A 17,185-nucleotide genomic window follows, 5' to 3' on the forward strand; every position below is an offset into this window, starting at 1 on the left:
TAGTAGAGTGGCCAGATACAAAAGAGGGCAGGGCTTCTGCAGCTTTAACTGTGTTGATGAAGAGAGAATTTCACCCTCTTCAATTGACAACTGCTGAAATCCCCTTTTCTACATTACAGTTAAAGATACAGGAGCCCTGTCCTCCTTTTCATATGGTCACCCTAGCTTTGACAGTCATTTACGAGTTTTTTTAACTCACACATTTTTCACAGACCGGGTTATAAGAGCAAAACAGAAATGTCTTTTCAACTTTCACCTTGTATTCATCGCCAAGATCATATGTGGACAAATATATGACAAAGTAGTAGCTAAACTGCATTAATACCAGGACTTCCAACAAATGGCACTAGTTAAAAACAAAATCACATATGCAAACCTTAGCACATTTCTAGCACTAATGTGCCTTTTTTGCCATCCATTCATGCGCCATTCCTTATTATTTCCTTGAAGAAGAATGGAATGACTTACTGGTAAAATACATGCCTGAATCATAATAGAAGAGAAAGAATATCCAGAAAGCTCTCCTGGTTATTTTGTTCTTGCTGTCATTTTCAGCATGTTATCAGAGCTCAGAGGGCCATCAATAATGAAATGGCACATCAGCTTTATGTCCTGCAAGTCCTCACTTTTAACCTACTGGAAGACAGAATGATGACCAAAATGGATCCTCAAGACCAGGTAAGCAAAACAGTGTGTTGCTACATTTATTCTGTAGAAATAGGCAAAACATTTTAATTGAATTGGAAACGTCTTTTGTGCGTGAAGGATAAATTGTGGCCAAGATTTTTGAGACCATGTGGGAAAGAAAAGCATGCAGTTCCTTCCTATACACACCTAATCATAGTTAAGCATTCTTTGCTTTCTCACCACTTATGCCTTCTCTGAGGGCAGGCAATTTGTTTCCAAGCTGAGCCTGGATGGGAGACTGTCTGGAAACCATATATAAGTGTTTTTTTTAACTCCTTGAGGGGCGATCAGGGTATAAATATAAAAATAATTAGCAAATAATGTATATCAGCTAATAGCTCCTTATTCATTAGTATGGCCAAGTGCTTAGGATGCTAAACAAAAAACCTTGAAGCAATTTAACTTCATTTACCTTTTAAACTCAAGAGGACAGGAGAGGGAGACAACTGGTAAATATGTCATGTCTCATTGGCCTCATTTCTTCACTAAAGCAATCATCATAATTGACAGGAGGTGCTGAAGACCTTCTAGCAATGTTTCATTATTCTTATTGTGGACTTTTTTTATAGTCACTCTTGTGCAGAACTAGACTGGAGCTTCAAGTGAGGATCTTGTGAAGACAGCTTTTAAAAATATGAGATGTATAGGCAGTTTACAATGTTTTTATCAAACTAAATTGGTTATTACATATTGGCATAGCTTAGTGTAATACTTTTTTTAAAAAAATATTTACAGAGGATGTAAATAGTTTTGTTTCACAGAGGTTACCCAAGTTTTGCATATTACAGTCTTGCACAAATGACTCATACTTCTGCTACTGTTCCATCCTTGCAATGCCTGTGCTCTGATGAAACTGATATATATATCGTCAGATGCTGCCTGTCACTCCCACTTCTGCCAGTTATAGGCTGTAACAATGGTAGAGCCTGTGCTTTGCATTGAATAGTTTTGGCCTCAATTCTTGGCATCTCCAGGCTTGAAACCTGGGAGAGCCACTGCCCATTGGTGTAGACAGTACAGAGCCAGGTGGACCCGTGGTCTGAATTGGTGGATGACAGCTTCCAGTTCTTCCTATGGTTCCTAGCATGTGACATAGAAAGGTGGATTTCTGGTAGACCAGGAAGAACTAGTTTTTAAGGAAGGAAGGATTTAAAAGAACAGAAAAAAAAACCTATTGATGGCAAGGAAGAAGTGAGGGCCATTCAAGTACATGGAATAGCATGGGGAAAAAGAGATGTCAACAAATAGCAATATAGTTTCAAGAAATTTCTGCAATGGAATCACAATGCAAATTAGTATGTAAAGTATTTACATAACTTGTTCTAGTTTTGTTTATTACATCTGGTTATCAAATCCTATTCAAATAAAATAAGAATAAGTACTGAGTCTTCTTTTGTTCAAAATGGCTCATTTTAAAAACCTTTTGCAATGTGTTTTTTAAAAATCCCATCAGGCCCAGAGAGATATCATATTTGAACTTCGAAGAATTGCTTTTGATGCAGAATCTGAACCCAACAACAGTAGCGGCAATGTTGAAAAACGCAAATCTATGTATACCCGAGATTACAAAAAACTTGGGTTTATCGTGAGTATTCTCTCTTAGTTCTAGTATATTTTTAATTTCTTTGTTCAAGATGACTGTGAGTTGTTCCATGCTCATGGAAGGCCATGCTTATTTTATATGTTGGATATTCATCTTATTCGTGCTGAATTCATTAGATCCAGAGCCTCATGTGGCGCAGAGTGGTAAGTGGCAGTTACTGCAGCCGAAACTCTCCCCACGGCCTGAGTTCGATCCCAGCGGAAGCTGGTGCTCAGGCAGCCGGCTCAGGTCGACTCAACCTTCCATCCTTCCAAGGTCGGTAAAATGAGTACTCAGCTAGCTGGGGGAAAGGTAGCCATGACTGGGGAAGGCAATGGCAAACCATCCCGCTATGAAGTCTGCCAAGAAACCATCAGCGAAAGCAGGCATCCCTCTAGGAGTCAGTAATGACTCAAGTGCTTGCACGAGAGGTTCCTTTCCTTTCCTTTCATTAGATCCAGATTTGGATCAACTGCATTGAGGGAAGTGGACATTCCCACCTCCTCCTTCTCATGGCATCCCAGCTGAGCCAATGGAGCCAATGGAATGGTCCTGCTTCTCTTCTCTTTATTGGCCTGATTCCTTTCTCTCCTTCTATTGCAGCCTGATGGAATTTTGGATATTGGATGTGACACATCTTGTTTCTCCAGCTGAGATTGTAATGCTAGCATATTTGATTCTGGTAGTGGTATGATGATTGGTGTATTAGTGAAGATAACTTTTTTGAGCTTGAATTGTTCCACCAAGAATATCCTAGCTTCCCTTGCCCCTGAAGTGATGAATGAGGCTTCTGTTTCTAGATTTGGAAGGAGCTGCCCTTTGCAGTTAAAATGGTTACCAGGTGCTTTGAATGTTCCAGTATCAAAATTAGTAAAACTGGAATAGAATCAAAATGCTGTCTACTACTTTTCATTAAAAGGATATTACTTAGTTTAATTGCTTCTCTAACCAGTCTAGTTCACATCTTTTACAATAACCATTTAGCCATCACTGATTAACTGTATCTACAGGCACGGAGGACCCAAAGGAAAAGGTACAATCAGGGTGATTTGTAAGGAAGCCAGACTATTTGTATGGAGCAGATTAGTTGCACTTAATTAAGCAGTAAATTGCAGACAGGCTTTAAAGAGGAGAATTTCAGCAAGACATGTGGGGTAGTCACTGTGCCTGGCAGGAGTATTTAATCAGAAGTTGTATTCCAGATCCCATAACTGTCTCAAATCATTAATTTAAACAAGGTTTCTATAGCCCCTTGGGTCCTCTGTTTTGGACATCTGGTGTGGCTAGTAACAGTTGTTCATTAAACAAATTGTTGAGAGTTTCTGGCCAAGATCAGGAGAAATAAACTAGAGAGTTATGTATATGGGCAACTCACTTACTCATTCCTTTCCCAATAAAATTAAGAGGCATTATTAAAAGTCAATTAAACAGCTCATGAGAAAGGCACTAGAGGGCTTAGAAAATCAAACAAGTGAACTGATATTAGGTTTCGTTTTGTTTCCCTTTGGCATAGATTTCCTCTGATCTTCCTAATGATAATAATACCTAGTGGGTTCTCAAGTTACAAATGTTTAATAAACAATACAGAATAAAAGTCATTGACCATTTATTTATCCAGTCAACAAACCTCACAATAAGACTTATTCATGAATTAATGTGGAGGAATAAAATTCAATATTATCACTTAATTTGCGGGAGCAAAATCCAGAAGTATAGCTCAGTTATCTCTATTAATACAAAAAAAACCAAGATTACTCAAAAAGATATTTTAGCCTATATCCTCATTGCTCTCAGAAAACATTTAGCTACAATTTTTGTAACAGACTCAAAAACAAAAAAGAACGTAATAGTCAGTCAGTCTTCTGGGATAAAAAAAGATTAATGGATTAATTAACTTATTATGGAAATCTCTGTAAAAATGACAGAAAGGAAAGTCTTACTGTTTCTATTTCTTCTGAACTGCAAGGGCATAATTTGTTGGAATAAAATCTCCTCCTGAATCCAAGAGAGATGAAGTTATCACATTAAATGCGCAAGAGTGAAGATTCCCTTATATTTTAAAATATTTAAATTAAAAGTATACTTTTCACACAAACCAGGCTGCGTTCCTGCGTGCACTTACTGTAGAGGAAGACCCAATGAACACAGTGAAACCTAGAAGTGAACATGCATCGGGTTACGCTGGCCTGGTTCAGACAACACGCTGAACCATGCTGCTTAACCACAAAATGGTTAAGGGAATGCTAATACCTTAATGCATTCCATTGACAATTTTGTAGTTAAGCAGCATAGTTTAGCGTGTTGTCTGAACCAGGCCAGTGCAAAAGAGTTATCCAGATACAGCACAGTGTGTTCTGCAGTTGACTCCCTGAGTGATGATTTTGACATTTAAGGCGTGTTTGCAACTGGCTGTTCCTTAGCAGAAAAAGAAGAGGTGAGAGCTTGGAAGTTTCTCTCTAGAATCATAGAATAGTAGAGTTGGAAGGGGCCTAAAAGGCCATCGAGTCCAACCCCCTGCTCATTGCAGGAATCCTGGTCTGGGGACATTCCTGGACTGGTTATGTATGCTCAGTCCACACACAAAGACAAATGCATAAGGATTAGATGCAATTAAAAGCCCTGCTGGTCAAGTGCTTACAAATATATGTGCTGGCACTGAAGGGCTGCAGCCATTCCCCACCAATGGATCTACTGAGACTGTGGCTTCCTGTTTCATATTGCAGATCCAGCAAGTGGGATGGAGGAATCTTCAGCCCTAATCTCCCCTTTCCACCATCTGATTCCCATGTGATGAAGGGATGTGCTTGGTGCAAAGGCACCCTCAGGACAGCTGTGGACATTATAAAGTAGTGCTGCCATCCAGACGTTCAGTCACTTCTGTGTTTGCATACTGAGGCAGAAGGGGAAATTTTGCATTTCCGCCTATCATGAGATGTGCAAAGGGAAGAGCAGATTTGAAAGTTCCTCTTTGGATATTAAAAAAAAAAAAAAAGCAGCCAGCAGCTGAAGGGGGATATCACAGCGCAATACAGCTGGCTGGTTGTGCTTCTTTGAAGCCCTCCTTCGTTGGATTGCTTAGTGAAATGGAGAAATAAGCTATGTTTCTTTTAAAGTTTTGGCAGCCATGGTCTAGTCCAGATCTTGTGTTAAACTTTCTGGATATTCTTTCTCTTCTATTATGATTCAGGCAATATCTTCAACATCTGTCCTGTCTAATTTCTGACATTTCATTTCCATGAAATCAAGGTGACATACTGCCAAGTAAATAGGCTAAAGGATTGTGCAGATATATATATATTGCTTTATTCGTATTGTCTGCCTGGTGTGTGGGGAAAGAATCTGGGGAAGGGAGCTATTGCATTCAGTCTCCAGGCCTGAAAGTGGCTTTTCCCATGGGCAGTGGGGGAGGGTTTGGGGTTTAAAGATCGACCCTCCCGCTACGTAGACAAGTAGGACAGTGTAATTAAGCACAAGCTCAGACCCAACTCTTACTCTCAGTGCAGAGAGAGCAGTGCTCACGCATGGTGCCTCAGGCTGTCTATGCAAGAACAATACTATTAGTATTGTGAGTGTTAATAATAATGTTCTTATTATTATTAAATACTAATAAAGCTTTCTACCTCTGTACAAATATTTAAATATCAATACAGTTCCTGCCTGCAAGCTTACAATCTACCAGACATAATATGAAAGGAGAAGGGGGATAGGGAGGGAACAGGATAATGGGCAAAGTCAAGTATTAAATCTTCATGAAGTGACATCACTGTTAAATGTCAGGTGTATTGGCCACAGATGGAGATGGATCTAAGAGAGGAGGAGCCAAATAGAATAGGGCTCAGATGAGCCAAAAGAGCAGTTTGGGCTAGTTCACCTTTCAGCTAAATAGATAGATACAGGCCCTTTCTACACCTAAAGATTATCCCAGGAAAACGGAGAGGTCATCCCTGCCTGCTCCCGGGATCCCCTGTGTGTCATTTGGACATACAGGAATGATCCCGGGATGATCCCAGGGAAAAAGGCAGGTGCAGAAACGGCCACAGATATATGCAATATAAAACATATGTTTTTAGAGAGGTGCTTCAGCTAAAACCATTTTTTTCCCGTTCTCCTTCATAAAACAGGCATTTTTTTTCATGTGGTTCAGCTTAAAAATAGCATAGCTGTCATTTTTATCAAGAAATAGTAAGTGTTTGATTTCAGCCTTCTTGTTTCACAGAGTTTAAAACCGTCCCCCAAAAGAGCTTTTGTGGTTTTAGTGCTAAATTTGGAACCTAAGAAAAATACAGCTGATAGATTTCACAGCTTGAATTCTTTGATATCATTTTGGCTCTGAGAGATGTGAGATCATGACTAGAGTGGGGAAGGGAAAGGTATATATTCTTTTGTTAACATAATACGATGTTAAGTTTCAAAGTGCCATTTAATAAGTTCAAAGGAGTCAGATCCTTTTTGAGGGGACGTGGGTTGCCCTTTAATGGAACGAAGTTGAGGGCTGGAATGGTAAAGAACAGAGGCCACTTATGGCCTCCCTACATTTTAAAACATGTATGAGAATGTGAAGCTCTGACCACGTCCTCTTCAACTGCCAGCTGATTTCCTCTGATATTCTTCTTCCTGAACTGAAAGGACATTAACCAGTTTCTGCTGATAATAGGTGACAAATAAGTATATAGCACGTACAGGACAAACGTTCCTTGCAAACTTTGTAACTGGGAGACTCTCTACCTTGTGACCATATAAAAAGTGCTCTGACTTCCTTAGACGAATACCAAGGGTATACATGAAATAAAAAAAAAGGGAGACGATTTTGACTGGCAGCCTGGAATGCAAGTCTGAAAACAGGACAAAGCACTTGCTCGGGATATCCGATTTCGCACACTATAATAATCTGTGGTTTGGAGGAGAGGAGATTTCTGGTGGCAGCCAGGAAAGTATGGTAGCTGTATTGTTAATACATGTTGCTGTTGTCGATGATGATGATGATGATGATGATGTTGATGTTGTTGTTACAATATTCCTGTATTTGACACTCAGGGTAATTTACTTAATGCAATGAAACCATAATAAAAACTATTTAGACCCATTTTTATAGGATGGGGGTTGTAACGAGAGGTAAAGGGTCATCTAGTGAAACCAAAAGTAGTAACACTTCAGATCTTATTGGTTCACAGAATAAATGCCGTAGGCGTATGTGTATCAACCTTTGAAATCCATCTTCCCACCAGGTCTGTTCATACATTTTTTTAATGATTCTCTATTTGCTCTTTTAAACCATCATGGGATATGAGAGCATTTCTGCAGGGTTATTTCACGCAACAGACATTTTTATTTGAAGTCGTCTCAGCCTCTTCCCAGACAAGTACTTTAACTCTTACAGCTCTTCAGCCCAGAGCCTTTCATCATTGAAAAGAACAAAAGGGGAGACGCAAGAACTCAAGACTACTTTGAATCCAGCTAATTTAGCTTTACCGCTGAAAGCAACATGGACTTTACATTCTTGCCTTTTTATTTATTGTAAGGAGGATTGCAGGTCTCATTGTGACTTCTTTAATTACAGAGGTTTCACCGTGCTTTAGAACAGGATCAGGGCTGTGTTTGTGTAGGTTTTCAGCATCATTTATTCAGCCTATTAAAATCATCGTAGGCAGGAATGGTTCAAAATCATTGACAGGTAAACTGTTGTTGTCTCCCCCTGCCCTCCAGTTTGCTCTTGGCTGAGTTGGAGGCTGCAATAATCCAAAAAGCAGCTTGATTATTAACAAGGGGAGTCTCATCAAAGCTATGTAAAACCAAGCATAAGAGTGCTAGAGGCTCCTTGAATGATTTGAAGATACGTTGCTTCTGTTTCACATATGTACCACAACAACAGCGTGCAAATCTGTGCTGCAGTGGGAGATGTCTGCTCAGGGCTGCTTAGCTTCTTTTTTAAAAAAATTAGGAGGCATTGAAGGGCTCTGTATTACCCCCAAGGGGGAAAAGGCTCTCTCCCCACCCCCAACACACACACACTCACACACATCTGAGTATTTAATGGGACCTCATCAAATTCGTTTCAAGGAAGTTTAATTGATTAGGCTGAAACCTTGTACATTATAAAAAAACTGGTGGATTAAAAAAAATCTATTCAAATTTCAAGGTCCTACATCCCATATTCAGGACATATGTTTATTTTTTTTTTTATTTTATTTTTTTTATTTTATTTATTGCATTTTTATACGCCCAATAGCCAAAGCTCCCCTGGGCAGTTCACAAAAACTAAAACCATTCAAAGTATAAAACAAACAATATAAAAACAGGATATAAAGTACACATTGAAAACTGATTAAAAACGTACCATACGTGATTAAAACATCTTTAAAACATCCTAAAATCATTCTAAAATTTCACTGGATAGTCCTTGAATTGCTTATTAATGTATTAATTCAGAGACTGAAATAAGCTACCCAAGGTTGTTAACATTCATTTTAGTTAGTTTTCTGGCCACATGAGGGTGCTCCTTTCTAAACAGAGAGTCCTTTTCCTGACCATTTGTGTGCATACAGAAGATCATCCGGCTGAATGAGTGTTGTTGCATAATGTCATTTCTTAACACTTTGCCATGTTCTTTCTGTCCCTTGTGGTATGTTTTGCAAACTGCTTAATCCATCCATCCCCACTGCCTTCTCTCCCTTCTCTGCTTTTAGTTCTAAAACCTCTGGGCAAAGATCTATCTTGTGTCTTTTATGTACAGTGGCTGTCACTCTGCAGAAACTAAAGATCAGCTTTTCTACCCAGGTCTGTTAATCTGCATCTACTTTTGGGTTGTTCACAGAATTGAGATCTGAGCACTAAGGAGTGTTTCCTTTCCTGCTTTTCCACTGCATAAATTCCAGCTGACATTTTGATTTAGAGGAATAGCACACATACACAAGAGGACACCACACTTCTGTTTGCCAGTCAGAAATAATACCCCATTTCCCCTGTTTTAAAACTATTGAAAAATGCTGTTTACCTAGAGAAGCAAATCTGAGGGCTCATGACATTGTCTAAAGCACTTGTAAACAAACATGAGTAGGGAATAATAATAATAATAATAATAATAATAATAATAATAATACATTTATTTCTTACCCGCCTCTCCACTTCGATCAAGGCAGGGAACAACAGCAAATACAAAATACATAAAACTGAATCAAAACACAATATACGCTGTTAAAATCATTTTAAAAACATCCTAAAATCATTTTAAAACATCCTAAAATTATACTGGATAGGCATGCCGGAAGAGATCAGTCTTAATAGCTTTCTTAAATGCTGATAGACTGTTAAGTTGGTGAGTGTCCTCCGGCAGGCCATTCCACAGTCTGGGAGCAGCAGAAGAGAAGGTCCTCTGGGTAACAGTTGTCAATCTAGTTTTTGCTGACTGAAGTAGATTCTTCCCAGAGGACCTGAGTGTGCAGGGTGGATTGTACAGGCACACAAATGCCTTGTGTAGAAAAGCTTATAGTGATCATAGTAGGATGCCTCTCAATTTTTTAGAGTGACTTTATCTTTCAGCATGTGTCATCATTTAGTTGAGCTCCTTGCACAAAACGGGTACATTCAATGTTATACTTGCTTCTTGACAGAGAAATCGGAATAGAAATGTCTCTTTGAACGAAAATTTAGAAATGTTTACAGAAGGTTAACAAACACATCTAATGGAGGTGAGGCGGAATATAATGGATCCTCTCTTTATTACTTTCACACTTTTTTGATTATTAGGAAGTGTCATAAAGTCAGCACCAAAATGGAAGATGGCCACTGCCATTACACCTTGTTTATAAACATCCCTATAACATCTTAGCGGCCACAATTGCTGTACAATGAGTACTTTTCTTTTTCCTAAAGCTTTTAAAACTTGATTTTGTTCTGACTTTATACTGTTAGTTTTACCCTACCCAGTGCCTGTTTACCCTACCCTGTGCCTGTTTGCATTCTCTTCCCCTCCTTATTGTTTTATTATGATTTTATTAGAATGTAAGCCTATGCGGCAGGGTCTTGCTATTTACTGTTTTACTCTGTACAGCACCATGTACATTGATGGTGCTATATAAATAATAATAATAATAATAATAATAATAATAATAATAATTCAGAAAACCATATATTGCTGTAGTTGTTGTAGAACTCAGAAGAAAGCTCCCTAAGAAGGGGCAACAGCCAGAACCAGGCACAAGGTGCATTAGTTGTTTCCTAGTAATATCCCTCAGGTGGAGGGAAACTAATGCAAACACATAAGATGCAAGTGGTCTAACGCTTTTAGTTTATTTTTTGATAAAGAGCCTAATTCAGTTGGGTATTTACCTTTGGCTTAAAGCAGAAGTGGGGCTACTTGTGGCCCTCTGGATGTTTTGGCCTATTACTCCCATCATCCCTCACCGCTGGCTATGCTGGCTAGGGCTGTTGAAAGCCATAGGCCAAAACATCTGGAGGGCCACAAGTTGCCTATCCCTGATATGAAAAGTAAGCATTTGGTTTATTCTTTGTGGGTACCGCTAGAGGTCAGCAACTCACCAGCAGACCAACAATAAAAGGGTTCACTTGTTGTTAGCTGCACAGCAGTTGATCAAGCACAAGTAACTCTTGATGTTCAACCCTGTTGTTCATTGCAAATTGCCACTCCTGTGTGGGATGCCACGGAGCCTCACACTGGTAGTTGTCTGTTGTGAAAAATACCCTTTGTTTACAATGAAATGACAGGTAAGACTGCTTTCCTGTGTGCTGGGAAGGAAGCAAAAACAGCATGATAGATCTTCCGGCAATAAACAAAAAACCACAGTTTCTCCTTAATCTCCTCTTAACTGCTTGTTTTTCCTCCAAGAAGCATTCTAATTGTACATGTAAAATCAGTCTCCTGTCTTCTGCACCTATAATCAAGGTACTATTTCTCCTGCCAAAAGCATTTGCTATTTGCTTTTCTCTGAATCAGGTGACCCCTGGTGGGCTCTGATTGGGATGTACAGATTTTGTTAAATGTGTTCTCTCTGTGTTTCACAGATTGTCTAGCATGTTTCATTCCGTTATCCACTCACTGACAGAATCAGATTTTTTTAAAACCAGAGTTTCATTCTACTTGTGCTAATTCGCATTAGCGCCACTGCACAGATTAGCATGAATGCAGATTAGCCTATAGCCCCATCCCAAATTGAGATCTTATTGATATAGGGTGGGATATAAATGTTTTAAATAAATTTTTTTAAAAACCAGTCCACGAGTCCATGAAATTTGAATGACTTGGAAAAAGCTGGTCCACTGTGGAATCTGAAGGATTCATAGAAATCCGAACACATTTGAACCCCTTGCGGATTTCTCTGACATCCCTAGGCTCTTATAAAGTGGGTTTGGCCAATGAAATGTGTTCAAGGAGCAGAAGGGAAGTTAGGAGGTAAGAAGTAAGCAGGGCAGGTTCTGTCATGTACCCTTTTTTCCTTCTGCAATTAAGGAGGATGAAGATGTTCTTTTGGTTTACATTTTAATACGAACTGACCTAATCCACACTTCCCAAACTAATACTTTGAATGCAATTATCCTTCATTTTCCCCACATCTCCAAATTTTGCAATGCAGTTCTCCAATCAAAAGATGTCTGCAGAAATGGGTAAATGAGGGGAAATTGCACATAAAAATACATATATAAGGGGAAAGTGCTTGCAAAAATACACATATCCGGGAATATTGTATTAAAAATCCATCTGAAATTTCATGTGCAAGAGAATGTGTACACATTTTCATGTGGACTTAAAAAAACGCACACACATTCACAAGCTGATGCAGAAATAAGAGAATCAACTTGTGCTCGAAAATATGCTAACGTTATAGAAAGTAAATCAGATTCTTCCATCCTTATGTAAAACCACCCCCACCCCACATGTGCACTGCTTTCTATATCAAATTAAGAAACTTTTATGGTCTAGGGCTAAATACAAATTGCAACAATTGCCCCTGACTGATATTGGAAGGGAAATTTTTATTGAATGCATAGGTAAACATTCCCAGGGACCCATCTGAACAATTGACAGCTGTTTAATTCAAGACTTTTACCCTACACTTTCTATCTGGATTTAAATACCTGTTTGGCTTTAGATTGTAAATACCTCAGGACAGAAACTTGGCTATTCCTGTTTATGTTATTTTAGAGTGTCATATACACTTGGGGCATTGTGTAAATCATACAATAATAATCCCAGGACAAATATATGGTTGGCTTATTCTTGTTTTCATTTGAAGCTAACTGTTTTAGAGTGCCTTCCTATATATTTTTTATCCCACTCTTCCTCCAAGAACCTCAGGGCAGTATACAGGCCTCCCCATCCTTGCCCCACCTTTTAATCCTCATGACAACTTAGTGACAGGGTCAGGCAAAGAGAATGACACTGGCCCAATATCACCCGGTTAGTTTCATAGCTGAGTGGACATTTAAGATGGAGTCTCCCTGGCCTAAATCCAATAATCTACCCCCCTTTCCCAACCTGATGCCTTTCAGATTTGCTGGACTGCAACTCCTGTCATTCTCAGCCAGGAGTCCAAAACATTGGGATAACACCAGTTTGGGGAAGGCTGATCTAGCCCCTATACCATATTTGCTATCCAGTTGTCCAAATTGACTAAGGGCATGTCTACACCTACGGGTGTAGAGGGCCAGAGAGGGGATGATTCCGGACTTACCTACTTCCCGGATCATCACCCTGGGTCTACACGGCTGTGCAATGTCCTGGATGGGAGGGGGGATGTCGCGTGTACCATTTTTTTAAAAGGAGAAGCAGCTGGAGTGCATTCGTGCTCTAGCAAAAAATAAGGTTTTTTAAAAAAGGAGAGAAAAAACCCTCACGCTCCCCCCACCCCCGATGGGCACGGAGCTCCTGAAGAGCTCTGTGCCACATGCCCAGCTCCTCGCGGTTACTCGCAGGGAGTGGTGACAAACCGGGACAGCCGCCCACATGTCCCGCGGTCTCAGGATCATCCTGGGACTGCGGGGAAGAAATGGGTCTAAAGTGTAGGGCAATATCCTGGGGAAATGCAGGGATCCTCCCTGTCTGTTCCTGAGATCCCCTGTGCATCAGGTGGATGCACAGGGACGATCCCGGGATGATCCCCGGAATATTGCCCCATCTAGACATGCCCAGAATCTCTCCAATATATATGGTCGTGAGCGTAATGCTCTACAATAAAAGATGTGACTTTGAAAGATCCAAGAACTCTGGTATGTGATATGTTGGCTGTTCATTGCACTTAGGCATTCGTAGATGCACCTCTGTCACATGAATGCCTGAGACAGATCTACTCTCGTTTTTATGGATTGTTGTAGTCGGGGTTGTTCGTATTCTGTGCAGCAAAAACATATTGCCTAACTGTTATCTGTAGGCAATCCATATTCTTTATCAGGAAGAGCTGAATCTTGTAATTGTGCAAAGTGGCTTGTTAACAACCCTGAGCAACCCAACAACAAAGTAAGGGTTCTCAAAGTTCAGACAACATGATAACCCATGAATCAACAACAACCCGCACTCAACCACTAAGTGTGAGTTAGCATATTGTGCAAACTAAGTCAGTTATTTTGCCTGACATATTCTTCATTTTATAATTCTACTTTTGTTGATCATGGAAAAGGACAAGGGATTTTTAACAACAACAGAAAGCTGACACTCACAGGAAGCTGAAGTCTGTGCCCAACACCACATTCGGTGTTCTTTCTATGTTCTTCTGGAATTGCAGGATATACACAGCCCTGGATTTAGTATAAGGGCTAAAATAGGGAAGAGCAAGATTAACAAGCCTCATTTTTAGGGATATGCTTTTAATCTCTGAGGTTTTTCATCTCTTCTGGAGGTTATCAAGGAATTCTGAAGATGAAAATGTTTTTGGAAATCTGGCATTCGCGATTCTGAAGCTGCTTTGCAGCAGTTCTGCAATAAGATTTACTGGCAGCACGTCAAGTTTTGCAGAGTCCATTTTTAAGCCCCGATCATCCTTGGGAAGGTGGTTCACTGCTCAAACAGCCCTGTTGGTCGTGTCCAGTAATCACATTCAGCAGATTATGTCAAAAACATGCTTCTCTTCCTCTTCTGAGCAGCCTCAAGCAGTCTGCCAAATTTGTTTGGCAGACAGCACTGAACAAATAACAGTGTGTGATGCAAATTGTTAAAATAAACAGACCTCCTTTTAGCACATCCGTGATTTACTTGCTAGATTTGAACCTGGCAGAGAGGGATGGATTATTTTATTTTATAGTCTCGCTGTAATTTCCCTTTGGCTGTGAAGAGATGCTGTGTTCCTTTGTGAACTGACGGCATCCGATTTTGATTTGCTGTCAACATGTTGCAGCATCAATGTTTTAAAGATAAGGTTTGGAGAAAAAATAACTCAAAGCAATGTCTTTTTATTTTAAAAAGAGTTAGACCACATCAATCTATTTTTAACTGGAATGAGAGTTAAGTACATACCTAACTTTCCACCAAAACCTTCACTTGACTGGTTTAGGCCAACCTTCCTCAATGTCATGCCCTCCAGGTGTTTTGAACTACAACCCTCACATTCCTGACCATTGGCAATGCTGGCTGGGGCTGATGGAAATTAAAGTCCAAAACTTGGCACTTGGTTGGGGAAGGCTGCTTTAGAGCTAGAACATAAAAAATTTATTCAGAAGCAAATAACACTTTCTCAGGAACACCCAAGTGCCATGTCAATTTCAACAGTGTGTAACCCATTCCTACATTTAAATGAAGGAACCTGACTAAATATCTTTATCCTGATTTGTGCTGATATTTGTGCTAGGGTTGATTAGAGCTTTCTCTATGTGAGACTCAGACTATGGCTACACCAGGCCTATATCCTGGGATTGTCCCGGGATCATCCCTGTGTGTGCACATGTTGCACAGGGGATCCCGGGAGCAGGGAGAGATGATCCCTTCCTTGGCCCGGGATTTCACTCTACCCTTTAATCTGGCTTTTTCCATTGTCTCGGGATAATCCCGAGACTGTGGAATGTATGGGTGGGTGTTGCGGGTTGTCCTGGCTCCTCATGAGTAATTGCGACCCTGAGGAGCTCTGCCCATTGAGGGTGGGGTGGAGGGGAGGGGAGGGCGAGGGTTTTTTGTTTTTGTTTTTTTAAAAAAACACTCACCGGTTTTCGGACGAGCGCTCGTGCGCTCCTCCTTTAAAAAGCAAAAAAAATGGTGGCAGTGATGTCATGCGCTGCGTGTAAACCAGGGCGATTATCTCATGATCATAAAATCGTGAGATCGTTGCCCTCCAACCCCTTCATCTAGCCATGGCCTCATTTGCACAACAATGCTGTGTGGTAGACCACTGTTTTCACTGGCTTACAAGGGGTAGTTTCCTTAAGGTTATCAAGAATCTGAGGTTGTACAGAAATCTCAAACCATATTTTGCAGGTTAAAATCTAATGTTTGGTCCTGTGTTGCATAGGGGATGTCATTCAGTATGGTAAAAGTAATGAATATGCAGAAAGAGCAGTTTAAGACTAGCCAAGCAGCAAATCCTTCTATAGAGGAAAAGCACATCTTCCCTCTATATTGATCAGTGGCTCATGGGAGAGCTATTCTGAGCTTCATTTGAATGAATTGTGTTTAGTAGAAGAGACAATCTAGAAGAAGAAAACAGCGTCTGGAGAGGATTCCTAGATCAGTATGATAGACAAATGAAAGTCTAAAATCACAATGTCTGTGTGATTCGATTCTTTTCTCTTGTCAGCAGCTAGTTTTTCTGGAGGACTGCTGTGCAGAACCAATAGGGAGTTGGCAAGTTTATCACTTCCTAAAGTAGACTTCCAGCAGATTCTATTGAAATGGCTATTACTTCCTTAGGATAAAACTCGCCTTTGAGTTGGCAGTGTTGGGGGAAAGAATAGCACCCCTTAGGAGACCAGGCTTGGCATTGGGGCTGCCAGTTTCTGATCCCTACTGTATGTGATATTCATTAAACAAAATATAAATAAAAAGCAGCATATGCATTGCATTTAACAGTCTTTTGTCAGTTATTCAGTGAGACCTCAATCATGGTGGGGGATGGGAGGAAGAGAAGAGTCTGCAGTATGGTGGTTGCTGGAATTGCATCCATGCAGAGTCATTTTGTGTTGTAGATGGCCTGGTAGATCCTGCAGAGGGTTTTTTCACTACATAACCTAGGTTCTTGTTCTGTGTGTGTGTGAGTGAGAGAGAGCACGCTGTGTGATGAATACTGAACACAAACAGTACTTAGTACATAGAGCATCCTTGATGTACTTCCATTTCTGGAGTGAATGTTCATAGATGCTTAGAACAGACTCCTATGGAGAGCTAACCTGTAATTGGGACCCAGGGGTTTTGGTTACTTGAAGTCTTACCCAGACAAGTTAACCCAGCTAAATTGCAAATCAAGACCCATTGTACTTTCAGCAGTGCTCTCCTACCTTTAGGACATAGTTTCTGTCGTAACATTTAAACTGGGTTGCCTGGTGTTGAAATCTTAACAGCTGCTGCCTATGTCTCCTAGGCAGCTGGTAACATTCAGATGGCTGATTTGTTTTGAGAGTCTGACTTCTCTTTGTTTGAACATGTCACAATTTGACCCGTTCTTTTGTACACACACTGAGGCACTGTTGGCTTCTTTGGAAAGAAACATTTTGAAAATGCCCACCTGAATTTCAACTCTTCTGAATGCATCACAGAATCTTCCATTGGTTTTTTCAGAGATCTGATTTCTTGATGAGCAAAAGCCACCATTTGCTATAGCTGCTATTGATTCATGCCTGTTAGCCTACCCTTAGAAGCCAGAGGTGTTCATCTAAAGCAGGGGTGTTGAACCTCTTTCAGCCTGAGAGCTGAATTCCATTTTGAAGAAGCTCTTGGGGGCCACATTGTAGTGGTGGGCAGGGCTTAAGGCAAAAGGGTTGTTGCCA

At 40.2% G+C, this 17,185-nt stretch overlaps 1 protein-coding gene across 2 annotated transcripts in view; it reads left to right on the forward strand.

The window, feature by feature from the left end:
- The window catches only part of ELMO1 (engulfment and cell motility 1), a 361,047-nt gene that overhangs the window by 142,250 nt on the left and 201,612 nt on the right, over positions 1–17,185 (forward strand). For both annotated transcript variants that reach the window (XM_063129690.1, XM_063129691.1), the window contains 2 exons: positions 556–678; positions 2,141–2,272. In XM_063129690.1, the coding sequence (XP_062985760.1) occupies positions 556–678; positions 2,141–2,272 (255 nt within the window). The remainder of the gene's footprint in view (positions 1–555; positions 679–2,140; positions 2,273–17,185) is intronic.

Source organism: Elgaria multicarinata, chromosome 1, assembly GCF_023053635.1.
Source record: "Elgaria multicarinata webbii isolate HBS135686 ecotype San Diego chromosome 1, rElgMul1.1.pri, whole genome shotgun sequence".
Classification (NCBI taxonomy): domain Eukaryota; kingdom Metazoa; phylum Chordata; class Lepidosauria; order Squamata; family Anguidae; genus Elgaria; species Elgaria multicarinata.